This window comes from Hyperolius riggenbachi, chromosome 1, assembly GCF_040937935.1.
Source record: "Hyperolius riggenbachi isolate aHypRig1 chromosome 1, aHypRig1.pri, whole genome shotgun sequence".
NCBI classification, from domain to species: Eukaryota; Metazoa; Chordata; class Amphibia; order Anura; family Hyperoliidae; genus Hyperolius; species Hyperolius riggenbachi.
The window spans coordinates 456,865,588-456,892,577 of NC_090646.1; the positions used below are offsets into that span (position 1 = coordinate 456,865,588).

The 26,990-nt window shown below is 43.9% G+C and overlaps 1 protein-coding gene across 1 annotated transcript in view; it reads left to right on the forward strand.

The window, feature by feature from the left end:
- The window catches only part of HPS4 (HPS4 biogenesis of lysosomal organelles complex 3 subunit 2), a 97,199-nt gene that overhangs the window by 10,921 nt on the left and 59,288 nt on the right, over positions 1-26,990 (forward strand). The window contains exons 2-3 of the mRNA XM_068246323.1: positions 21,513-21,638; positions 26,107-26,197. Coding sequence (XP_068102424.1) covers positions 21,601-21,638; positions 26,107-26,197 — 129 coding nt within the window. The 5' untranslated portion in view covers positions 21,513-21,600. The remainder of the gene's footprint in view (positions 1-21,512; positions 21,639-26,106; positions 26,198-26,990) is intronic.

Consider the following 26,990-nt stretch of genomic DNA (forward strand, 5'->3'; position numbering starts at 1 on the left):
GAACTTCCTCTCTTCTCTAAAAGATAAGCAACAACATAATACATTTTAATGGAAGACATTTCATTGTTACAGCCGATACAAATTCTACAATAAATCTGCACTGTTTCTACTTCCTGCTTTCAAGGAAGCAGACATTGTTAACCTTCTGTGCTTTCAAATTAGATCTGCAATAGCAGTCAGGTGACACAGGGGAGAAATAAAACTACAAATTGTGATTAGACAAGAGGGGTAATTATACAGGCCAGACTCTATAAATACATGCAGGGTACATTTCACTGTTTTCCTTCTATGCAAGAGTTCAGGTCCACTTTGTTGCTGCAGAGTGATTGTTGAAGGGGGAGGGGGATCATTACTGACAGGATGCAAGCTGGGGGGTAGACACAGACACGGCAGGAGAGAAGATTGTTGTTGTTTTTTTTTACTTTAAGTTTGGGACTCGGAGCAGAAAAGAGCTGAGTGCAGAGGAGGCTGCCTCGGAAACACCCTGTCACTCTACATGCCCTGTAATTCTATCCTCCCCCGAACTGAACGTAAACAAAATAAAGCAAACCTAGCAAACGTCTGAGCTCTGAAGTTATATCACCTCTACTAGCTGATTAGACCAGCAGCTCCTTATCTGAACGGCATTGTTATCTGCTGTCTGCGGGGATGGTGAATGAAGGACTCGCTTCTGACTGACTGTCCCTGATTGCAGAAGGAACGCACATGGTCTCTCTCCTCTCGTAACTTCTGCAGGCTGCTGAGAAAGATGTGTGGGCGTGCTTGCTTGGCTGCCTCTCTTTCCATTGGCCAGAGAGCTGCCAGCATAAAATAAAGCCTGTTTCATTGGAGGGCGGGAGGCAGAGATGAAGCAGAAGTTTCCAGCTAGATGACATGCATAGTGCCGCCCCTTACAACCCGCCCAGCCAATCCCTGCTCCACCAGACAGCGTGAAGTGACAGGCAGAGGAGCGCTCCTCAGCTCCTGCAGTGTACAGCGTCAGCTCTCCCTATTGTGCGAGAGCTGGACGCTGATTGCTAGCAGGCAATGGAGCGCTCCTGCCTGGGTTTTTTTGCAGCTGGGTGGGTGATTGACAGCTGGGCGGGGTCTGAAACCAGCCGGGCGGCCCGCCCACTTAATTGGCCCTGGGGAGAACACTGCATTTGGAACAGTCAATTTTGAGATTGCTGGTTTGGGCCCCATCTGCGCTGCACAGTTTTTTTTTTTTTTTGGTGCGCTGCAGTTTGATTCGATTTATTGGGTTGCATGGACCATAAATACATGATTAACTTCATTGGAAATGAGTATAAAGTACTTTACAAGATAATGTCTTTAAATCTTTTCTAAAATGAGGTATCCCTTGCAGGATACAGGAACCTTTATAGCAGGTAAGTGGTTCCTCAATGGAAATTATTACTCAATGTATTTCAACTTTGACTACAGAGTTTCCTACTGAAGTACTGGTCACAGTACAAGGATTTATTAATCCTGTATTCCTGTGGATGGCAGGTCTGTCAGCTAGTTTGCTTTTCAGTTTTATACACATAATTAATCTGTTTGCAATGCTAATCGTATGCAATGATTATATGCATAGATTTTCTGACACGAGTGCATCTCAGATAAGATTAGGTGCAGTGATTATGCACATTGATTGCAATACTGCTTTTTCAGATACTTATATGCAAAGCTTATGCATAGGCATTTCAAATAGCAAGTTTGCTTTTCCGGAAAAGGGGCTGTAGCTAGTATGGTGATAAAGGCTTTGCCTCTGATGTTGGTAACTATGGTTTACACCTCAGCTCTTCCTGTTCAGAGAGCCTGCACCTATTGTATAAGTAGTTCTTAGGGCAAGACTCCCTAAGGTTGCTACTGCCTAATGAGCATGCCCTAATGGTTGCAGCTTGGATGCCTTGAATCTGGCTGGACAAAAGCGCATTAAAAGAGTTTAAGCAGCTTTAGCTGCAGTCTAAAGCATTTCCTTTAGGGCTCTTCCACACGAGGACTTTGCGTTTGATGCGTTATATTGCACTGCGTTGTGTCTTGCGGTGCGCCGTTTTCGTTGCATACTGGTAGAACGAAAATGGCGCATGCATCACATTTATATAAATAGAAGGGAAAAAAAATAAATAAAAAAAAATAAAAAAAAAATTAAGAAACATTACTGAGCATGTGCAAATAGTCCAGTGGAGCTAGTAACCAAAAGAACGCACAGCATATAACACTTTCTAAATGTTGCTGCACGTTACAAACAACGCAACATGAGCACTGTGAATGTCACACATACGTTGGGGCCGTTCACATTACAAACGCGGATGACCACGCATACGGAATGCAGCACATGCGAACGCACGCCATCTTCGTTTGTATGCGTTGCATGGCTGATCCCAGCACTGAAAGGTGAATGGGACAGCCGCGCATTTTTTGCCAAGACCGCGTGCAGCATGCGTTCCCAGACCGCACAGGTCCGGAACGCATGCAGTGTGAACATCAGACAGTGCACTCTATGCACTGTCTGTCGTGCGTGTCTGCCTCCTGCATGCGTTTCCAAAACGCAGCTGGAAACGTGGGCAGTGTGAATGGGCCTTAGTCTGCGTTATTACTTTTTATAACGTGCAACCTTAGCGTCGCACTGTGAAGGAGCCCTTATGGGTTACCTAGTGTTCCTATGATCTGTATGAAAGATCATGATAACAATAGCCGCCTTTTCTATCAATACCGAAAGATTTTTGTTTTTTGTATTTTTCTAGCTATTTTCTAGACAATCTTTTGATAAGCAGCAAAAAGGAAGGAAGCTCCTAAGACCATATTGAGTTTGTCTTACAACGCTGAAGCACTTTAAGGAACATTCTGAATCTGCAGATATCTGAAATAGTTTTCTGGGTAGGTCACTAGTTGTGACTCGACAGATCTCTTGTTGCCGATAAAAAATATGGATTCTCAAATCGAAGGTACACATACACTGCTGGGAGTAAAATCTGTCACGGTAAGACAAGATATGTGGCTCCTGGGAAGATGTTCATCCTGTCTCCCAACTGTAGCTTGGGCAATATACAGAGTATTTTCTACAGTGTGTGCATCAAACACCAAGTTAAACCTGTCAGGGCTTGCTTTGCGGGTTTGACCTAATTGGCTGATCACGAGGCATTGCTCATGCAAATATGGGAAGCCAACCTACTAACGCAGGGTGACCTGGTCCATCCAGACCCAGGCTTTCTCAATCTTACAGCCTAGATCCTGAGGGGCAACCCTTAAGTAATATAGGATTTTCAGACAGCCATAGCTACTTTGCTGAAATGTAGAAGGGAGAATACTAGAAAGATTTATAACCAGGTCGGGAAAACTTTTTGCTTATGGAAAGAAAGGGAGAATATTGTTTCAAATGATATTCAATTTATTTTGGAATTTTTTTTTTTTTTTTTTTTGTAGGATGGCGTAGTTCTAGGTTTAGCAGTCCGCACCCTGCGCATGCAGGGTTCAGCATCATCAGTTCTTTGAATAGACAATTATCTACTGAACTGCATGGGTAAAAAAAAAAAAAAAAATTGAAATTCTATGGCCAGATCCCAGCCGGTTTCCAGCAGGGTTGCTCCACCGTGGGATTTGTCACTAGTCCTAGATGTTCTGATGTCACATTTTTTTTTATTTAATTTTAATTTATTTTTTTTGAACCAGCAGAGGAAATGCTGATTAAGAATTTTGACCTTAAAGGTAGCTTTCCTGATAGCCATTACAACGGCTAGAAGGGTGGGGGATATACAGGCACTGTCCATGGAGGACCCCTATATGATCATCCATCCAGATTGAATAGTCTTCAAACCTGATCCCACATATTACCCAAGGTAGATACAGCTTTCCATAGGTCTCAGGAAATCATTCTACCATTCTTTTCCACTAACCCTAAGAACGAGGGAGAGAAAAGATTGGCCAGACTAGATGTAAGACAAGCAGTTATCACACATCTAGAGAGCACTCGACACTGGAGAAGGTCAAGCCATCTTTTTCAGCTATCTTGCAGGTAGTTGGAAGGGCCTACATGCTTCCAAGAACTTAATAGCTAGATGGATTAGGGAGGTGATTACGTTAAAAGAACTCAGTAGGCAGTAATACACCCTCAGATATTAGAGCACACTCGACTAGATCCTTGGCAACCTCTTGGGCAGAGAGATCGGGAGCTTCACTAGACCAGATATGTAAAGCGGCAACATGGTCAGGACACTCATTATTTGTGAAGCATTACTGAGTCGAATTACTCTCCAGCCAGGATCAGGCATTTGGTCACAAAGTGCTCCAGGAAGTTATCCCACCCTAAGGTAACGGTTTCTCGCTGGTCTCAGGTGAGCTGTCCTGGAGGATGAGGAGAGAAAGGCCGAGCTACTTACTGGTAGTAGTGTTTCGGCGAATCCTCCAGGACAGCTGCCTTAGTTCCCAGCCCTATTTCCACTTAAGAGTTGTATATGTTTTAAATGAATATAATAACATGCTATGAGAATAAGGGATGAGCTAAGTACTCTTTTTAGAACTGGGGAAGCACAGGAGGTAACTGGCTATGTAGTGGGAGCTAATTTGTTTAATTAATTGACATTTGCATGTGTTTCCATAGGGGAGGGGATCAATGATAATCTCAGGTGAGCTGTCCTGGAGGATTCGCCAAAACACTACTACCAGTAAGTAGCTCGGCCTTTCTCTAGTATTCTCATGACTCTAATAACTCTGCCGTTATACTGACGGCACGGTGAGTGGGTTGGGACGTACAGTGGGATTGTGCAGCGGCAATGTTGAAATCTACATCCTGTCAGAGCCACGCAGCCACAAGCAGGACGTAGATTTCAACCGCGCTGGTACAGAAGTGGTTAAGGCTCATATGCTCGTTTAGCACCATGACATGACTGACCCCATGACAAACTGTTTACATGACTTGTATTTTCCGCCCACCAACCAGCTAAATTTAACTCATTTACATACTGCACATGCAAGAGAAACTATGGACTGCATGACATGACTACATTCAAAACAAGTACGTCTTTTAAACAATGTGGTCCACACGTGGCCAACTGCACGATATCTTGCCCAACAGCCGTGTGAGTTGATCTGCCGAATGGATCGGGCAAACCGCCTGTTATCAGTCGCTCGCCTGGTCGTTTGCCACACATACACATGCCTGGTTGTCATCCAACAGACCAAAATCAGACAATCAGACAATCGGGCAGTTTGGTTGAGTATGTGTACGGGCCTTTACATAGGGGTGGAAATTATTTATGCACATTTTATTATTATTTATTATTATTTAGTATTTATATAGCGCCGACATATTACGCAGCGCTGTACTGTGTGTGTGTGTGTGTGTGTGTGTGTGTGTGTGTGTGTGTGTGTGTGTGTGTGTGTGTGTGTGTGTGTGTGTGTGTGTGTGTGTGTGTGTGTGTGTGTGTGTGTATGTGTATGTATGTGTATGCTGAAAGAGTGGAACACAACCTGTGCTTAAACAACTCACGTGACGTATGGAAGGGGCTGAAGGCCGCCACTAACTACAAGCCACAACCCCAGCAGGCGTCACCCAGCCCGACACTAGCAGAAGAACTCAGCAGATTCTACTGCAGGTTCGAGAACCAGGGAGTACCAGAGGGGAACCCGGCTACTCCACCTCTGTGCCCGACAAACAACAACCTGCCCTCTCCCTCGGTGGTGAGCGAAGCCGAGGTCCTGCGCCTCTTATCAACACTTAATGCCAGGAAAGCCACCGGCTCCGACGGAGTGTCCACAGCCTGCCTGAAAACCTTCTGTCGGCAACTTGCTCCCATCCTCTCGCCATCTTCACCAAGTCCCTGGAGGAAGGCAAAGTCCCCACTTGCTTTAAGAGGTCTACCATCCTACCTGTCCCTAAGAAGCAAGGGGTTGCACAAGCCGCAATCACGAACACAGGTGCTCCCCAAGGCTGCGTCCTGTCGCCACTGCTGTTCTCCCTCTACACAAACAACTGCAGATCGGAAGCAGACTCCGTAAAGGTCATCAAGTTTGCCGACGACACCACCATCATTGGCCTTGTCACCAAGGACAACGACCAGGAGTACCGCCAACAAGTGGAGAGTATTTGCAACTGGAGCAAGGAGAACAGGCTGGTGCTCAATACTGCAAAAACTGTTGAGCTAATCATTGACTTCAGGAAGTCTGCCCCGCCCCCTATTTATATTGACAGCACTGAGGTAGCCAGGGTGCCTTGTGCCCGGCTTCTGGGTACTATAATTTCCAGTGATCTCAGCTGGAAGCCCAACATCACTGCCACCCAACGGAAAGCCCAGCAGAGACTCTTCTTCCTCCGCCAGCTGAGGAAAGTTTGGCACGACTCAAAAAATCCTAACCAGCTTCTACACTGCCACCATTGAGTCAATCCTCTGCTCCTCCATCTTGGTCTGGTATGCTGGGGCCAATGACAAGGACAAACTTCAGAGGGGCATTAGGTCAGCGGAGAGGATCGTTGGGTGCCCCCTCCCCTCTCTTGCCCTGCTACACAACAACAGACTGAGATCCAGGGCTTGGAGGATTGCCAATGATCCTTCTCACCCAGGCCACCGCTACTTCACCCTGCTGCCACTGGGCCGGAGGCTTCGGGCCATCTCCACAAAGACCACGAGACACAGGAACTCGTTCTTCCCCTCGGCGGTCAACCTCCTCAGCTCCCTCCACATACTACCATCAATGCAGGCCCCGACGAGCTGGGGGCGGTCTGTGCCGCGGCAGATTGTTTAACCAACCCACCAGACTAACCATCACGGGGTCACACTAGGGACTGTGATGCTTTAAGGATGTATAGGGAAATGCAATCCTACGTAGAGTGAAATTCAATTGTATAGAGCAATGCAATGTGTAGTGGAATGCAATGAAATGTAATGTTAACTCACGCTAACTGATGCCATTACGGCTCGCTGCTATCTATCTATGTCTCTACCTATGTCTTCTCTCTGAGCCAGATGTATTGTTCCAAAAACAATTCTGGGCGTGACCCAGTCATGCTTGGCGAAATAAAGTTTTCTGATTTTGATATACTGCTTGAGAGGCTGGTATCATGAGGGGAATTCACTGTCCATGCTTCCACTACATATTATTGTCAAGAACCCTATGTCTTGAAAAAGAGACCTCCCACGTGGTCTCGAAATGTTGGCATTGTTTTATCACAATAAAGTTGATACCATTAACATTAAGAAGTTGCTGGATATGGATTTGCAGTAGGAGTGGCTCTCATCCACTCCATTTAGCCTTGAGCACTCCACATCATAAGACTGTAGACTATACTGTCATGAAGAATTACTTTTTGATAAATCCCCTATACTAAAGCTGGGTATTACAAATGTCGCCTGGCAGGAATTGGGACTCGATCCCTTTGGCAACAGTTCAGGTCGTGCTTCTATTGCTATGGCTATGGATAAATGCCCTCAGCCTAGTTGATCCGCAATGGTGTATCAACTGCTGACGAATTGAGATTCTTGGTCAAGGCGGCCCCTACCCGGTCGAACCAGGTGGTTACACCGCTCACCGCTGGGTGCCGAAACCAGCCGTCCTATAGCAGCAAGGTTATGCTGCGCGGGTAGCGTAAGACCCTGAATTACACCTCCCTCTGAGTTGCGACAACTCTGAGGGGGAATAGTATTTAACACCGCAGGGGGTCAGCGGCAGCAGGGAGAGCAGTCATTTGTCTCTCCCAGCGCCCCAACTCGGCGTCAGCGTACTAAGAAGTACGCCCCAGAGGCATATCTAAAGGGGGTGCAGGCATGGCTCATGCCATTGGCGCCACAGCACTATGGGTGCCATGCCTGCTCGTGTGCTGCACGGCCATTCCTGCCCCCATGACTCACCATCACTCTGACCTCCACATCCAGCCCACAATAGCTTCCTGTGCTAATAGTGCAGGATGCTATAGCGGGCAGGAACGTGAAGAAAGCTTTGCGTAGCCCTGGGCACACAGTTGCTGTCAACGGCGGTAACGAAAGTAGCTGGCGCGGGAGAACAGAGGCTCGTTCGTGCAGGACCGGCATGGGACAGGGCGGCTGCTGGGGGCTTGGGGAAGTCCCAGGTAAGTGAAACTGTTTTTTTTTTTTTTTTTTGTTTTTGTTTAAAATGAATTTACAGTTCCGCTTTAAAGCGGAATATAACCCTGCATTTCAACTTTGCTCTAAAACATTATTTACAGTATCTTATATGCTTCCAGCATTTTTTTTTTTTTTTTTTTTTTTTATACACTAGACCAGCATTGGAAGGGTTACACACAGCTTTAAAGTTTCTTTAGATTTCTGCAGACGCATGGAAGCTGACATAGATACATTTTGTTTACATAAATGTATCTAAGTGTTGAATGTGACTCCTCTCTCTCTGACTGAGGAGCTGGAGAACAGCCAAAGAGTGTGTAACATTTATAACTTGTTACATTCTATTTAGTTAAAATGTATCTATCTGAGCTTCTGCATATCTCTCCACAGAACTTTAAACCTCTGTGTTTAACCCTTCCAATGCTGGTCTAGTAAAAAAAAAAAATGCTGGTTGCATATAATATGCTGTAAATAATGTTTTAGAGCAAAGTTGAAATGCTGGGTTATATTCCGCTTTAAGCCTGTTGCCAAACTACTGTACAAGCGACTAATGCAATATCTGACCCATCTGTGGTTGTTGCTACAAAGTTGATGTGTGAAATAACAGTGGTTTATGATTATCAGATTTGGTTTTAGTTTGTTTGTGGTATGATGACTTATCTTGTTATCCATAAAGCTTTGACATCCCCTATAAATATTTTAGATTGATGGGGAAAATGCATATGTAAAGGGGATCTGAAGTAAAAGGTACACGGAGGCTATCATATTTATTTCCTTTTAATCAATACCAGTTGCCTGGCAGCCCTGCTGGTCTATTTCTCTGCAGTAGTATCTGAATAACACCAGAAACAAGCATGCAGCTAGTCTTGTCAGATCTGACTTTAAAGTCTGAAACGCCTGATCTGCTGCATGCTTGTTCAGGGGCTATGGCTAATAGTATAAGGCCTCGTTCACATCATTTAGCGCAGATGGCTGTGCGATTGGAACGCAACGCGTCCGATCGCACGCCATCTGCGCTCCTATGCGCTGCGCTGCAGATCCCATTCATTACAATGAATGGGATCTGCGCTGCGATTCCCAAAAATGCGTGCAGTACGCGATAGCGCAATCGCGCTGCCACGCAGCGCATATGATGGGAACGGTAGAAGGGCTGTCTATGCCCTTCTACCGTTCTTGCGTGTCGCACACTATACGCGCTGCCAAAATGCGGACGGCAGCGCGTATAGTCTGAACGAGGCCTTAGAGGCAGAGGATCAGCAGGGCTTCCAGGCAACTGGTATTACTTAAAAAGAAATAAACATGGCAGCCTCCATATACCTCTCTCTTCAGTTCTCCTTTAAGTACCCTGAAGATGATGCTGGATACAAAGAATATTTTTACTTTAAATACTGAGTTGAGTTCAAGATAATTTTGAACATTTGACATTTGCTTGAATCCGACTGGAATTGGAAGTGAGAAAAGTATAAAACTTGCTGAAGCACATCGGTCTCGCATCTTTCTGACATACCGTACAATGCACATTTCTTTATAGTGTAGAAAAAGCCTGGTGTGTGTGCGCCATCTAGTGGTTCGTTTTTAGTACTGTAAGTCAGTGCTTGAATAGGGAGGGGAGGAGGAATCACGGGAATTGTCTTGTGATCTTATGTGCAGTTTCTGATCTTCCCTTTCTGTTGAGAAAAAGCTCCATGATTTCTACAGGGCTGAAGACAGATACACTTCCCTGTTTTGCGAGGTTGGTATAATAACATAATTAGTGAGTCTTTGCAAACTTTTAATATGGTCAGACAGGCAAACTTAAGTCTGCAGATTTTTCTTTGTGAACAGCAGGTACAGATGAAATTGAATGCTGCAATGCGGGCATAGGTTATGGTTTTTAAGGGATTTTAGTATGATTATATATTTGCAGTTTTAACACATTTTTGTGCTGTACTTTCCTGTGCACACCATTTCTGCAGCGCTTTTCAAAGTACATCAGATAAAAAGGTTAACAACTATTCAAAGTCCCTGCCTTAGTCTAGTTCAAATTCTTTGTGGATTCCAGCGTGGTTTTGGTTTATGGAAGGAAGCTTTTACACACACAGAGCATACAGCCTTGGGCAGACAGTGTTCTGCCAGGGATGCTAGTGCCGCAGGGAATGTCAATAATGTAACCACAGTGGCTTTACGAGAACATCTTTAACTTTAAATTTTAACTTACAATAAATTATTGTGCAAGTGAGAAACAATAAACCGCAGCCAACCTGTTGTATAGCATCACTATTTCCAGCCATGTTTAGGCTGGACTTCTTTTTTTAATGTCTCAGAGTATACTCACTAAGTCTGTTGCAACCTGCACAGTCTGAAAGGACCCTAAGGCCTCAGCAAACTTTGGATTACTGTCCTCTTATCAGAGATCGGGATAATACCCTAGGCATAGTCTGTGGCAGGCAGGGCTGTGGAGTCGGTACAAAGATCCTCTGACTCTTCAGTTGATATTCCACCGACTTCTCTAATTTGCATATAACAATCTTGTCCAATGAAAGTATGTAACATAAAAGCTTAGGAATTTTAAAGCTATATTAAGATGGCACCTACTTTTGGGAACAAAACATTTCTGGCCTGGAAGCCAGGGCTGTGGGGTCGGTACAAAAATCCACTGACTCCGACTCCTCAGTTTAGGATTCCACCGACTCCTCTAATTTGCATATTACAATCTTGTTGAAAGTATGTAACATGAAATTCGTCTCATAACTGCCAACGCTTAGGAATTTTAAAAGACAACTGAAGTGAGAAGAATATGGAGACTGACATATTTATTCCCTTTAGTCATAGACTAAAACTAGTCCTTGGTAAGAGTACTTGTAAAAAGTCTATCAGGCCCTAGGCAATGTAACTGTGGGTACATGTAAGAGTGATGTGCAGGTACTCTGCAGGGGAAGAAGGAGGTTTATGGGTGATAGACAACACCTCTGTGTTCAATGTGCACAACATTCTCAGTGGATTCCCTGCGGCTCTGTGGAGAGTGCATATGTAGAGTATAGTACTACTGTGTAACAAAGTAAACCTGAGACAGATGAAATTAAAGTTTTATACATACCTGGGGCTTCCTCCAGCTCCCTTCAGGCTAATGGAAACGGCATGCGGCCAGACTGCGCTGACTGGCTGAATTACCAGGACTCATAGCAGAAGATCCAGGTGGTGGAGGTGGACAGCGAGGGACTGATTAGCCTGAAGGGGGCTGGATGAAGCCCCAGGTATGTATAAAACCTTTCTTTTCATCCTTCTCCGGTACCATTTAATTCGTAGTCACCAAACCAAATTTTAACAACATATCAAATTATTTGATTTAATGAGCAAAGAGTACATGTACATTTGCATAAATCAGAATCAACGCAGAATTATTTCCATCTCATTGACCATCTCTATTAGTGACACGGCTACACATCAGGCTTTATACTTACAGCATAGATGTTATTTCGTATATATAAGAGATTCCTGTGTACACATCATATATACAGTCACCATCAGATGTGTATATCTGACTTTAAAAATACAGGGACTGCTTTACTGAAGCAGCACAAGTAACTAATTTTGATTGGTTTATTTTATTTTTGTGGACTAAGCACAGCTATTACTGTATGTATAAATTATGTATGATGCCTATTATCTGAGAAATAGAACATTTTATCATATTTTCTATTTTAATTACAGTTTAAATTCATTAGGAGTCGGAGTCGGTGCATTTTTTCCAGACTCCGACTCCAGGCACCCAAAATTGCCCCGACTCCACGATTCCGACTCCACAGCCCTGCTGGAAGCTGACACTCTGCCCTGTCAGCCATCCAGCCTGTAATTGCTAATGTAAATGCCTCAGCATGTTGTCTGTATAATACGATTTACTGGAGTCCTATATCAGGCAGGCTCCAGGGTGTAGTCCTGCCACCTTGGATAAAAAAGACCTCTGCCTTTTTCTGTATATGATATAGAAAAGGCCAGAGCCATTTTCTGCAAGGGGGGCAGATCTGTGCACTGGAGCCCAGATGATACAGTGAACACATTGGATCTTATTTAACAGACAATGTGTTGGGGCATTCTAACTTTTAGGCATTAGTATATTTTTGTATGTATGTACTAGTCCTTGGTACTTGTAGAGGGTGCACACAGGAACAAAGAACATCCATCAGGCCCTAGGCAATCTAACTGTGGGTACATCTAAGAGTGATGTGCAGGTACTCTGCAGAGGAATGAGGGGATTCTTCCTCTATTACACATTCTTCATGCACGATCTGAACCAGGTTTATGGGTGATAGACAACACCTTGATAAGTGTACACAACATTTTCAGTGTGTTCACAATATCCCTGCAGTGCATATGTAGAGTATAGTACTACTGAGTAACTTAATTTGTAGTCACCAACCTCCAAATTTAACAACATATCAAATAAATTGTTTTCATGAGTGAAGGGAGTGCATACATTCGCATAAATGTGCATAAACCTACATCAACGCAACTCATTGACAAACCCTACTAGTGACACACCTACACATCAGGCTTCTTTTCTTACAGCAGAGATGTTATTTATTATATATTTTTTTGTTATACTTTTGTTTATTGAAAAGATTTTTTTAAACATACAGAAGTTGAACAATGATCAATATAAAGGAGACGTTTCAATATAAAACAGGATTAATCATAGAAGTTGTCTCTAGGTCTATTATAAAGAAATTAACAGCATTCACAGGTTGAGACATAGAGAGAACCGTGCGGGTTAAAGGATTGGCTGAGCTACATTTGAGTGTATGAATGACAAACTAAGGAGTGGAGAATAATGTTGTTCCTGTTTTAATTGTGGGGTAGCGAATGTAAGAGATGAGAAATCGGATGAATATAACCTGTGTTAATAGAAGTGTTGATTCTGTTAACCTAAGAATCAATGGGGGTTAGTTAAAAGAAGGGTCACACCAAAGATCAATGAGTCTTTTAGTGTAGGCCTAAAAGTAATGGTAAGGAAGAAAGGCTTAATGGCCTACATGCGTAGTAGAGATTCGCGTGGGTGATAGCAGGGGCTTAAATGATAGGGGATGGCAGGGTGAGAAGCCTGGTGTTTGATGGGCTAATTTCTTCCATTTAATGGGATGAGATAGGTGTATCCGGTATAGTATAGCCATGGGAGGGAGTTAAGGGGGCATAAGGTCAGGGGAAGAAGAAGACCAGGGATTCCATACCTTGTGGAAGTGGGATTCAGTGCCTCTTAGAGATGCGGTCATTCGTTCCATGTCCCTGGTCCATTCTATTTTGAGTTTAACATCTGATAATGTTGGAGGGGCAATATTTTTCCAGAAAGTGGCTATTGCTAGGCGTGTAGCTGTGAGAATATGGGAGATCAGACGTACAGTGTGCCTGGGGGTGTCTGGGGGGGGTTTACCTAAGACCATGTAGAGGGGATCAAGAGGTATTAGGATTCCCGTTTTTGTCTGGATGAGTTGTTCAACCTCAGCCCACAATGGGGAGAGTAGAGGACAATACCAGAAGATGTGTTCTAAAGTACCTTTTTCATTACAACCCCTCCAGCAAAGGTGAGAGGAGCCCGGAAATATTTTTGATAGCCTGTCGGGAGTGAGATACCACCTAAGTATGATTTTGTATATATTTTCTCTTATTTGTATACACATAGATGACTGTTTAGCATTCTCCCATATTTCTTCCCAATCATCAAGGTGTATCGGTTGAGAGAGGGCCGAGGCCCATTTGGACATATACGAATGGCCAGGTATGGAGAGACCAGACTTAGTATGTAATAGATGGTAGATCTGGGAAATCAGACCTTTTTGATAACCCTGTGAGTCACATATGTGTTCAAAGGGAGTGAGTGATGGTATAGAGGGTGAGTCCTGTAATATGGATTGAAGAAAATGACGTGTTTGAAAATGTTCTATAGTGTATAAAGATGTGGGGGGTATTCTATCTTCTAGAATAGATCTAGATAGGATTAGTCCTGTAAGTGGGTCTTTCCAGTCGTATAGATTAAAAAATTTTAGGTTAAGCCATCTGTTCATGAAATCTTTAGACATTCCAGGGTGGAAGGCAGGGTTACCTAGGATTGGCATTAATGGTGAGGGGGAAGATTTTAGATTAGCTGTGGCAGATGTTGAGCGCCAAATTTGGAGAGTGAAGTTTATGGTAGGGAGTAGTTGAGTTGTAGGTGGTTTAGGGGGAGAATTTGACCATATCAGAGAGGCTAAAGCGGTGGGAAGCAGGCTAAGTGCTTCAATGAGACCCCATTTAGTGTGTACTATGAGTTTGGACCCTTCTCTCAGCTGACGCAAATAAGCTGCTTGATAGTAGAAACGGAGGTGGGGTGACCCTAAGCCTCCCTGTTCTCTGGGAGACAGAAGAATTGAGGCTCGAAGTCTCGGTCGTTTGTGGTTCCAAACAAATTTAGAGAAGGCAGATTGAAGTTTCGACAGCTGAGAGGAGGGAACCAGTATTGGGAGGGTCTCAAAGAGGTAAAGCAGTCTGGGGAGTATGTTCATTTTTAGTGTGTATATTCTTCCTATCCAGGAGATCTTATAGGCGGTCCACTTATGAAGGTCATGAAGAATTTGTTGAATAAGAGAAGGGAAGTTATATTTGTAAAGAGTAGAGTAGGTGGGTGTGAGATGTATGCCTAGATATTTCAGGGAGTGGATTTGCCATTTGTATGGATAGTGGTGTTTAAGGGAGGCTAGAAGTTCAGGTGGGATTTTAATGGGTAGTGCTTCGGTTTTGTCTTGATTTAAGCGGAAACCTGAGAGAGATTCGTAGGTGGCTAGGGTATTATGTAAAGCTGGTAGGGAGATGAGGGGGTTCGTGATAGTAAGTAGGATATCGTCCGCGAATAGAGAGATCTTAAATTCATGTTTGTCCAGTCGGACTCCCGAGATGTCAACATTTAATCTAATAGCACTGGCAAGGGGTTCGATGCTGATGGCAAAGAGCAAAGGGGAGAGGGGGCAGCCCTGCCTAGTACCATTATGGATCTGGAAGGGAGTAGGAGAGGCCATAGGGAGTTTTACACAGGCTGAGGGAGATGAGTAAAGAAAGTGGAGAATAGTCAGGAAGGAACCATTGAATCCTTGGTGTTGAAGTACTTGGAAAAGGAACGGCCATGATAGGCGGTCAAAAGCCTTCTCTGCGTCTAAGCTAAGAAGCAGAGAAGGTGTGCCTGAGCGGGACATAAGTGAGATGAGGTCTATCGCTCGATGGGTGTTATCGCCCGCCTGCCTATTTAAAATGAAACCCACTTGGTCGTTATTTATAAGCCTGGGTAGTATAGGATTTAAACGATTGGCAAGAGTTTTAGTTATGATTTTAAGGTCCGAATTTAGGAGAGAGATGGGTCGGTAACTTTGTGGAAGCTGTGGGTCTTTTCCTTCTTTGGGGATGACCGTTAGGAGGGATTTTAAAAACGTGGAGGGGGGAGTCTCACCTTTCATAATCTTATTTGCGAGGGAGGTTAGGTGGGGTGAGAGAACCTCTCAGAAATTTTTATAATAGGAATAGGGGAGTCCATCTGGGCCAGGGGATTTAGAAGAAGGGAGGGATTTAAGAGTTTCTAGTATTTCAGTAGTAGTAATTGGTGCGTTGAGAGAAGTGCGTTCCTCTTCAGTTAGTTTAGGGAGTTGGAGTTGTTCTAAAAAGGAAACTACTTTATTTGAATATGAGGGGTCATGGGAGGGGTCTGGAAGATTATAAAGTTGTTCATAGTAGGATTTGAATAATTCTGCAATCTTAGATGGGTTGTAGTGGGTATTACCTTCTTTGTCCTTCATAGCATGAACCGCCTGAAAAGATCCCCTGGGATTCAGTTTGCGGGCAAGTATAGTATGTGGTTTATTGCCTCGTTCAAAAAATAATTGTCGTGACCATTTCAAACTTTTTTCTAGTTGAGAAGATTGAAGGGATTTAATATCCATTTTTACTTTCTAAATATTTGAGAACGATTCTTGAGTAGGTAGTTGTTTGTAGGAGTTATATGCATCACCAAGGGCCTTAGTAAGTTCAGATAATTTGTGTGAGGAAAGGCGTTTACGTTTAGAGCCCTCAGCGATGAAAAGACCACGAACAAAGGCTTTATGTGCTTCCCAAGTCATTCCTAGTGAGGAAACTGATGGGACATTAGTGTTGAAGAAAGATTGAATTTCATCTATCATTTTGGATGAGAATGATTTATCTCTTAGAAGGGACTCGTTGAGTCTCCAGTGTATAGGTTTATGGGGTGTGTGTGTAGCCAGTCTAGTTCAATTGAGACAGCATGGTGGTCTGACCAAGCCGTTGGGTGGATGTCAGCTGTGGGTAGAGATGATAGGGTGGAAATTTTGGAGAAAAAATAGTCTATGCGGGAGTGTGTTGCGTGGGGAGGGGAGAAAAAGGTGTAATCCCTGGACGTAGGGTTGGAGATTCTCCAGAGATCAAGGAGACCATATTGGCGTGTCAGGGCCCTGAATTTCCTGGAAAGACGGTCGTGGGAGGGGAAGGATTGTGAATCTGGAGATATAGACCTGTCGGTCGTGGAGGAGAAGGCCAAATTAAAGTCACCTCCTAGTAGGAGAGTGCCCATAGCCACCTTATGTAGTTTAGTAAGGAATTTTGTTAAGAAAGGAATTTGATTAGTAGTCGGGACGTACACGTTAGCTAAGGTGATCGGTTTACCTGCTAGGGTACCCAAGAGAATCAAATAATGACCTATGGGGTCTTTGATAGTTTTGGTTATTTGAAGAGGGAGTCCTTTTTTGTGCAGAATTGCCACCCCTGCTTTTTTTTTAGGTCCTGAGGCTAGATATACGTCTGAGTATGCTTTACTAGAGAGACGTACGGAGTCCTGTATAGATAAATGCGTCTCTTGAAGAAAGGCAATGTCTACGGCAAGTCTCCGTAGGTCTCTCAGCAGAGAACCTCTCTTTTGGGGTATGTTTAAGCCCTTGCAATTTAAAGTATATAACTTAACCATTATCTCTAAAATCAGCTATAACATGATAAGAAACATCAATCAATTGGTGTGAAACATTAACAGTGAGCAAGATGGGGAGCCAAGTAGATAGAAAAACATGTCTATAGGCAAAAAAGAAACACAACAGCGGGAGGTAGAACAGACCACTGGAAATATCGTGGTCACAAAGTGCGACAACTAAGTGTAGTTGTGCAAGTGAGAGCTGAGAGAGAGTTCCTGGAGCCTCCCGAGTCCAGGGGTCCTCAGATACAGCTCTCCGGAGGAGCATGTGGGTAAACCAAGAGAGTCGACACGAGGCCCGTAACTAGGTACCCCTTAAGTGTAGGAAGTTGAAAACCTGGATCCAGGCAGTGTTGAGGCCTAAGTTTGAAACTCGCAGTAGATGGTCACTTAGGCTATAGAGAAACATTGATCAAGAGACTTGTGAGTCCATTCTTTCAGGCGTAGTCGGGTAGGTGAGACTACTGGGATATGTGACGAATGAGCAATATGGCGTAGCTTCCTGGGGGGAGAAATTTCAGAAGGTGAACAAGGGTGAGTATTGGTAATACTTGTGGGTAGGCGGAGGCCCATTTGTTTCAAGAACATGGGGGCATTGTCAATGTCCGAGAGTGTGAAGACAGATCCGTTTCGATTCACAATGAGACGAAAGGGAAAGCCCCATCTGTAGGTGATTCTGGCGTCTCGTAAGAGTTGCGTGACCGGTTGTAAAGCTCTACGTTTCGCCAGAATGATGAGTGATAAATCGTTATAGATGGTGAGGTCGTCTCCTTTAAAGGAGATTGGGGAGATATTACTTGAGGCTTTCAAGAGTGCCTCTTTTGCTTCATAATAATGCATGCGGATAAACACATCTTTAGGTCTGTGTGATGTTGTTTGTCTCTCACCTAACGAGCGGTGGGCACGATCCATTCTCCAGAGTTCGTCCGAGATGTCTGGGGATAAGGATTTGAAAAGCTCGGTCAGATGGGGGATTAGACGATCAGGGGTCACAGACATGGAAATACCTTTAATTCTCAGATTTTGTCTGACGAAGCACCCATTTGCAGGGTGCGAAACAGCTGTCGACCACTTCGCATGCTGACCCCTCTCTCTCCTGCTGCACTGTTGCTGTGGTTGCAACTCTTTTAAATTGGATACAATAAAGGTTTTTTTACTGGATGTGCCCAGCCGCTTATGTCTACACTATTACTGGCTTGGAGGAACTGTAATTTTGGGCTTTGAGCACTCCGGAGTAATCCATTACAGGGACCTTGTGCACCTCTTTTCTTCAGATTGGTGGACTTTAATTCTCAGATTTTGTCGCCTGTCTCGGTTTTCCTGATCCTCCTGCGCAGATCGTAAGTATTTGATGTCAGGTTGCATTAGTTTCTGTTCCTCCTCCATATCTTTATGCTGTATGGAGAGGGTATTGATTTTCTCCTCTAAGATGTTGGTGCGTTCTCCTAGGCTGCTTATGTCCTTTTTTAGGTCAGTGACTGCTGATATGATTACCTGCTGGAGTGAGTCATGAAGTGAGCGGTAGTGTCGCTCTAATGTGGCTTCAAGTAGTTCAGCCGTCAGAGGAGCGGAGGATGGAGGCAGGGGGGCTTGCGGGGATGAAGCTGCGTCAGGCTGTGCAGCGAAGCCGGCGCCATCTTGGTTGTCTGGGGAGCGTAGGAAGCGATCCATTGTGCCGGCTTGTGCGGACGATTTGGATGCGGATTTCGCCGTCATCGGGTCGCCTGTGTGTTCTGGCAGGGATCCCGGTATGTTGCCGTGATTCAGAAGCGGAGAGAAGGCTGTGAGCGGCGGTAAGCTGACTGTGCGGGGCCGGAGCTCAGTGCCTATGCGGCCATCTTGGTGTAGCCGCGCATGCGTCCTGTATTTATTATATATTAAAGATTCCTGTGTACAGATCAGATACAGTCATGATCAGATATGTATATCTGACTTTAAAAATACGGTGGCTGCTTTATTGCGGCAGCACAAATAACTTGTTTGAATTGGTTTATTTCATTTTTGTGGACGAAGCACTTCTGTTACTGTATATATGTTATTTATGATGACTGTTTTCTGAGAAATAAAACATATGATCACATTTTCTTTTTTAATTACAGTTTAAATTTATTAAGACTTGATGTTGGTGCATTTTTTTATGACTCCTGACTCCTCAACTCCATAGCCCTCATTCGTGGCCAAGGCTGGGGCAAATGGAGGGATGATATTACCTGCATGATTGAGGGGGCGGAGCGAGAGAGAACAGTGGTGTAGGGCTGCGTTTGGGCGAAAGGATCCAGCAGGCTGAATTTCTTGCTGATGTATCAGGGTCGCTGTATACACACTAGATTCATATAGTGGCCACCTCAGTAGAGTTTAATTGAAAGTGTGCACGCACCTTAAGCCTCGAACACTCTTTAGACTACTGTCCATTGGCAGGGATCAGGGCAAGATCCACAGACACATCACAGCACAGACACATCACAGACACATCACTAGCCTGTTGGCTAGCAACACTTTCTGTCACATGGATGGGTCTAGAGGGATGATGTGTGCCACATGACAGACGTTGGAGTGAGGGAGTGAACAGTAAAGTTGAGATGCATTCAGGCGTATTGGGGCCACACTAGTTAAATCTAAAGTGTTTAGGAACCTTCTAAGGGAACGAATCACACGTCAGACCTTACCACGTTCTTAATCTTTCCAAGGAACGAATTGTGTTACAGTGTTGATCTTCATAAAAGTAACCTCATCATTCAGGCTCATGATTTTTCAGTTTGGGACAACTGACCTCGGCTGACATTAGGTGGAACCTATAGACCTGCAACATAGAATACCATGCAACCAGGGCTCTGGAGTCGGTACAAAAATAATCCGGCTCCAACTCCTCAGTTTATAAAACCTCAGACTCCTCCAGGTACCTAAAATTGTTCCAACTCCTCGACTCTAACTCCTTGGTCGAATATATACCAGGGCTGTGGAGTTGGTGCTAAAATCATCCGACTCTGCTGAGTTTATAAAACCTCCAGATACCCAAAATTACTCAGATTCCTTGACTTCGACTCCACAGCCCTGCATGTAACATTGTATGATCTGTGACCTTCCTTTCGTGTCGGTAGGCAAGGCTGTGGAGTTGGAGCTATTTTGGGAATATTTTTGGGAGTCAGTGGTTTCATAAACTGAGGAGTTGGGAGTCGGATGATTTTTGTACCAAATATACAGCCCTGGTAAGTATTAGACTAAGGAGTGTAAGTCATTTTGTGTACCTGGAGTCAGAGTTAGAGTCGGTGGTTTCATAAACTTGAGAAGTTGGAGTCGAATGATTTTTGCGCAGACTCCACAGCCCTGTCTGTAGGTAGTTTTAAGGTGGCCATTATAGGTAATAAAAATTATATAAAAATTTGCGCTGCCTCACAGTCCACTCATGAGCAAAAGTCCTTCACCAATTGGCCACCAAGTATACTTCCACTCGTCTTCATATCCAATGATCCTCAGAAGATAAAAGAAACAAACAAGATCATCGCGTAGACTATCAGTCCAAGCTTGATCGTCCACCAACTAGGCCCCGTGTGATGTTTAGAGGTTAACACCTTCCTCCTGTGCTCCACCACCCGAAGGAACCGCCCTCACCTTTGGTCGTAGCTGCCCAGACCCTACAGACAGCCAACAGCGCATAAGGTAACCACCAGGTCCAAGTTTCAACTTGCTTCAGATCATTCCCAATGCTCACAGTGATTCCAGATTTAGATCACAATTCAAAAAAAATGAAATATCATTGGGTAGGCTGCTACACATACATTTCTGAGGGGGACCACTCCCACACTGATTACACCGTGCTTATGACTCTATGGGGGCCACCACTTCACTCAAGGTGATCCGCCACCTAACAGGACCAAGCTCACCTTTGGTACCGGCTGCCCGTCTCACAGACAGCTATCTAGCTTCTTGGTGAGCGATCCTCACGACAATGTTTAGCCAGTGTGTGATCCTCCAGGACAATTAGTGTATACGCAGCCCACTGCAACTGAACAGGCTTAAATAGTGTAAAACCATTTAATAAGATCAATTTAAAAAAAGAGTACTACTCACAGGCATAAAAAGATTACAGGCATATCATAAAACAATCCTGAGGACGTCTCCTCTGCACACTGCCGCCTTCTGCCCGCTTAGCCACGCCCACGCCATTAAAAGGAGAATGATCCTTTAATACTACCGTACTTACATCTTTTTATGTATTTCCTTAGTGTTCGGCCCTTTAAGTGAAGGCGTTCGAAAACCACTCTGTACTTTATCAGAAAAAAATTTACGTACATACCATTTTTAAATTTAGTTAAAAAAAATATATTTGATATACTTTCTTCTTTCAAATGTTTTTTAAAGCTTTATATTTTATGACTATACAGAGTTTTTACAAATATTTTTATTAATTATGTTAGGCTCACTACTTGTCAAACAGCCCTTGTACCTCTCTTTTCAGGTGTCCTTTAATGCTACTGTGATTCCCTCTGCAGGTAGTAATGGGAATATGAGTTTGCTAACTGGATGCTGCAAGGTTGGTGGCCGTGATGTGATTTAGCCAAACCTTTGTCCAGTACCTTCATGGCATCTTCCTTTGCAGAACCAAGGCCTGTGTCATGGTGAGTATAGTGTAATAAGCATTGCTTTCCTTTTCAGAAAGATCACATGTAATGATAGTGGTTCATAGTTACAGGTGGTCAAAGAGATTCAAATAATTCCAGATTGCATGAAAACTTTATACGGCTTGCAACCGGGTCAATCAAATTTGCTTCCTGACAATTTTAATTTTATCAGCAGTGTGTGACTGATGTCAAAAGTTCTGTTCTAATTAGCAGTAGTCCAACCTCCTTGTGTACTTCTTAGCATCTGTTGAGTAGACCGCAAGTCGGTATTGGTTAGAATTAAAGAGGAACTCCAGTGAAATTAATGTAATAAAAAGGTGCTTCATTTTTACAATAATTACGGTATGTATAAATTATTTAGTCAGTGTTTTCCCATTGTAAAATCTTTCCCCTCCCCGATTTACATTCTGACATTTATCACATTGTGACATTTTTTTTACTGCTGGCAGGTGATGTCAGTGGAAGGAGATGCTGCTTGCTTTTTTGCCCGTTGAAAACAGCTGTAAACAGCTGTTATTTCCCACAATGCAACAAGGCTCCCACAGTGTGATGTCAGCACCATGGTCCACAATATCAGCCATACAGAGCCCCCCGATGATCCGTTTGTGAAAAGGAAAATATTTCCCATGGAAAAGGGGGTATCAGCTACTGATTGGGATGAAGTTCAATTCTTGGTTATGGTTTCTTTTTAAGTGTAGTGTTGCTCGTAATCAAAATCACTAGTACAACTTGCTGAGGGTGGTTAACTTAACCATGTGGTGGCCTATAGCAGATGCTGCATCGGCTATAGGCTGTGACATGGGTAAATTAACATCCCTCCTGCGACCAGCAAGTTGTACTTATAATTTTGATTGCGCGTAAATCTGACAAGATTAGCTGCTTGCTTGTTTCTGGTGTCAATCAGACAGTTCTGCAGCCAAATAGACTAACAGGGCTGCCAAGCAACCGGTATTGTTTAAAAGGAAATAAATATGGCAGCCTCCCCATCCCTCTCACTTCAGTTGTCTTAACGTCAGAGGGCAGAAATGCAAATAATAATGCAGCAGCATCAGAACAGGGGTCAACAATGTCAACTAACATAGTCTTTGCTGTGAGACTGATACCGTCAAATTGCTGCACTTTGCTCTGCTCATTGTTTCTATAGTAACTGGAGATGCCACTCTTTGCATTTGCACCTGTTTCCAGTCACAAGCTTGCAATCGTACATACAGTAAAACAGTCAATATTCAAATGGTAAGAGAAACAAAGAAAACTCAACTATGCTTTATTGTCAACTCTGCTCATGTGGCACTGCCTTTTTTATGACACTGACTGCATGATGAATGTTATGTGGATTTCATGGGGAAAATAGGGAGGACAAGTATTAAAGTATACCAGAGCTGACAGAAGTTAAATAAAATGGGGGGAGCAGGCATGTATGTGAAGCAGTCCTCATGCCCACCACTCCCCCCATTCTCCTCCGCCCCCTCCACTCTCACCTAAGAGCCGCCCTAAGCCTTTTTCGGGTCTGACAGTAGTGAGCAGGCACTGACCCGGCGACACGTCCTGCACCTGGAAGCATTCTGCGCATGACGTCACGATTGACATCGTCCGCATGTGCAGAGCACTCCCGACCTTGGGCGTGGTATCAGGAGGCTGAGGTAGACTTTTATGTGAGAGTGGAAGTGGGTGGAGGAGTTTTTAACATTTGTGTCAGCTTTGGTTTCCTTTAAAGAGGAATAGATGTGTTGCATAATCACAGTTATCGGTTTACTTTAAAACAGGTATTTTGTGATCTTTGTCTTAACACTCCTTGAGCCGTATGCGATTCACTTTTTCACGTGAGTTTTCTCCTAGTAGATAATTTTTCATCTTCTATTTAAAATAACTTTTCATCACTTGGCAACTGAAAAAGTACCAAAAAGTAGATGAAAAAGCACCATCAAAACTGTTTTGAGCATTTTCTTGCTTGCTGGTGGTTTAACCACCCTGGCGTTCTATTAAGATCACCAGGGCGGCTGCATGAGGGTTTTTTGTAAATAAAAAAAAAACTATTTCATGCAGCCAACTGAAAGTTGGCTGCATGAAAGCCCACTAGATGGCGCTCCGGAGGCGTTTTTCTGATCGCCTCTGGCGGCCAAAAGTAACACGGAAGGCCGCAATGAGCAGCCTTCCGTGTTTGGCTTCTCCTGTCGCCATGGCGACGAGCGGAGTGACGTCATGGACGTCAGCCGACGTCCTGACGTCAGCCGCCTCCGATCCAGCCCTTAGCGCTGGCCGGAACTATTTGTTCCGGCTGCGCAGGGCTCAGGCGGCTGGGGGGACCCTCTTTTGCCGCTACTCGCAGCGGATCGCCGCAGAGCGGCGGCGATCGGGCAGCACACGCGGCTGGCAAAGTGCCGGCTGCGTGTGCTGCTCTTTATTTCATCAAAATCGGCCCAGCAGGGCCTGAGCGGCACCCTCTGGCGTTAATGGACGAGCTGAGCTCGTCCATACCGCTAAGGTGGTTAAAGGGCATTTTATTGATTAGTTTAAAAATATCACCTAGGAGAAAACAAGTTAATTTTATATGGGCCCTTATGTCATGTTTTCCTGGTTACTAACATGTATTTGTATATAAGAAGCCAACCGCAGATTCACACCTCTATGCCCCACAGTTAGCTAACTTTTCATTAGGTTGTACTGTCCTTTTAACTCTGATGTACTTGCTTTATGTAAAAAAGGAAACACTTATGAAGTTCCTGTTTGTAAATGTGCAAAAAGGTATTCAAGGTGACAGCAATACCTATTAGTGTTGCTAGGAGATAGAACGTTAATGAAAATACACACGTAAATGTGTTAAATACTTTTCTGCAATAGGATAATTTTATCCTGTAAAGCAGAACTAGAGTAAAATACACTCCAGAATGTAGTAGAGAACATTTTAATGTCAGTATTACAGCTGCACTCAGTGAGAAGAATGTATTACTGTATGTTTTGGACTATAAGACACTCCTGACCATCTGATGCACCTAGGCTTAGAGGACAAAAACCAGGGGAAAAAATTATATACTAAACCTGGTGGATCCGTGGTGAAGGGGCTTCTTGTGGATTATGCCCCATTTGTAACTCATGCCCCCCTGTACCTCTTGTGTCTCCCTGTGTCCTCCTCTGTCCCTCTTGTGTCCACCTCTGTCTTCCTTGTGTCCTCCTCTATGCCCCTTTGTGTCCCCCTGTGTTCTCCATCTGCCCCCCTCTGCATGGGCACAGTACAGGGAGTCCCCAACATTGTGGCGGGTTGGAGGTTCATATTGACAGGCGTTCACAAGTCAGGAGCTCCCTGCATTTGGACTATAAGACAGTTACTTCCCCCTCCCACACACAGTTTTGGGGGAAAAAAAGCGAGTCTTGTAGTCCAAAAATACAGCCCCCATATTAGTCTCAATACTGTTGTCCTTTAACATGTTAATAAAAGTAAGACCCAAAACTATTAGAATTGTCTTAAACATACCATATAGCTCAGTCTGCCAGTCTATAAATTATGGAGCTGCTGTAACTCTGACTAAGCATACATATATATTACTTTATACAAATAACCAGATCAGTTGAATAATAAAGAGCTTTATACCCAACCAGACGCTTATGTACATTCATAGTAGGAAGAATGAGATGTATATACCAAAATATTGCATCAATGCATCCTCCAGGATGTGTCCCACACAAATGAGATGCTGTGGCCAAGCATACAAGTCCTGGTAAAGGCATTCCGTGAAGTAATATAAAAATCCTATACAATTTTCATAGGCAACTAAGGATCATTTTTTCCAGTCCTTGCTTCTGAATAGCATGCTAGTATGACTCTCAATTGTACAGGCAACTATATTTCTCTATTAAGTGTACCAGAGACAAAAAAAAATAATCATACATACCTGGGTCTTCCTCCAGCCCCTTCTGGCCTGATCGCTACCTTGGCACCTTCTTCTGCCTCTTTGATCTTCCGTGTGTGTGTGTGTGTGTGTGTGTGTGTGTGTGTGTGTGTGTGTGTGTGTGTGTGTGTGTGTGTGTGTGTGTGTCACATCTAGCTACCTTATAGTGAATCCTCTAGCTGCCAGCTACTGGAGGATACCTCTGGATAACTACTGTGGGGCTACCACTTAAAACTTAGCAGTAAGATGATTTGACTAACAAAATGAGTAGGTGCACTGTGAAGTGTTAACACAACTGGCTCAATTTGACCACATGTCTGTAAGCCCCTATGAAAAACATTAATACACATAAATGAAAAATGTACATGGCATTCTTATAAGGAAATTACACTTTTGTTAAGAAAAACTCAATATTTTTAGTTTGCTCCATAGATTACAGAGATTGCTGTGTAATTACTGTGTAGTAAATGTATCTTTTCCTATTGTGTTGAACGGTTTCCATGTTTATCATGTAGCTTGCATTTGTAGGAAACCATCTGCTGGGCAGATCAGACTCATACTTATTTCTGTTAATAATCCAGGTTGAGCTACTTCTTTCTTTACGATGGCTCAAAAGTGAAAGGGGAAGGTGACCCGACACGGGCTGGCATTAACTACTTCTACCCTCCTCAGGTGAGCCTCACGTTTTCTTAGGCTGGATATCAGGTAGGATGCTCAGAATTAAGTGTATATACCAGTATTTAATCTACTGCTCTATGAGAGCCATGGCTCTTTTCTGCTGCTGTTATGATGTGCTCACACCCCCTGGTGCACTATAAGATTACAGGGGGACACCTCCTCTAATGCAGAACTGTATCCTTTGTGACGCATTATGCTTGACCAAAACATGCTACTTCACAGTCCTGACTGCCGTCTCTCTGCTCTCTCCCTTCCCTAAACACATCCTAAACTGCTAAGTATACCTTTAGCTTGTCTGCTCTACCTTGTCAAGCCTCAAACACACGCAGTAGGGACAGGTGAGTCGCTATGCTGCCAATACTTTTCAGGGAGCACAGTTAGGCCCAGGCTTCCCTAGGTGGGAAGTTTCAGTATAGTAAAAAGTCTTTACACAAAAGGACATTATTTGACTCGGTCATTACATGTGGTGTTAGTATTATTATTTTTTTAGTATTTATATAGCGCCGTCATCTTTCGCAGTGCTGTACAGAATATATTGTCTTGTCACTACCTGTCCCTCAGAGGGTCTCACAGTCTAGTCCCTACCATAATCATATGTCTATGTATTGTGTAGTGTATGTATCGAAGTCTAGGGCCAATTTAGGGGGAGCCAATTAACTTATCCATATGTTTTTGGGATGTGGGAGGAAACCGGAGTGCCTGGAGGAATTCCACACAGGCACGGGGAGATCATACAAACTCTGTACAAATAGTTTCCTAGCTGGGATTTGAACTGGGGACACAGCGC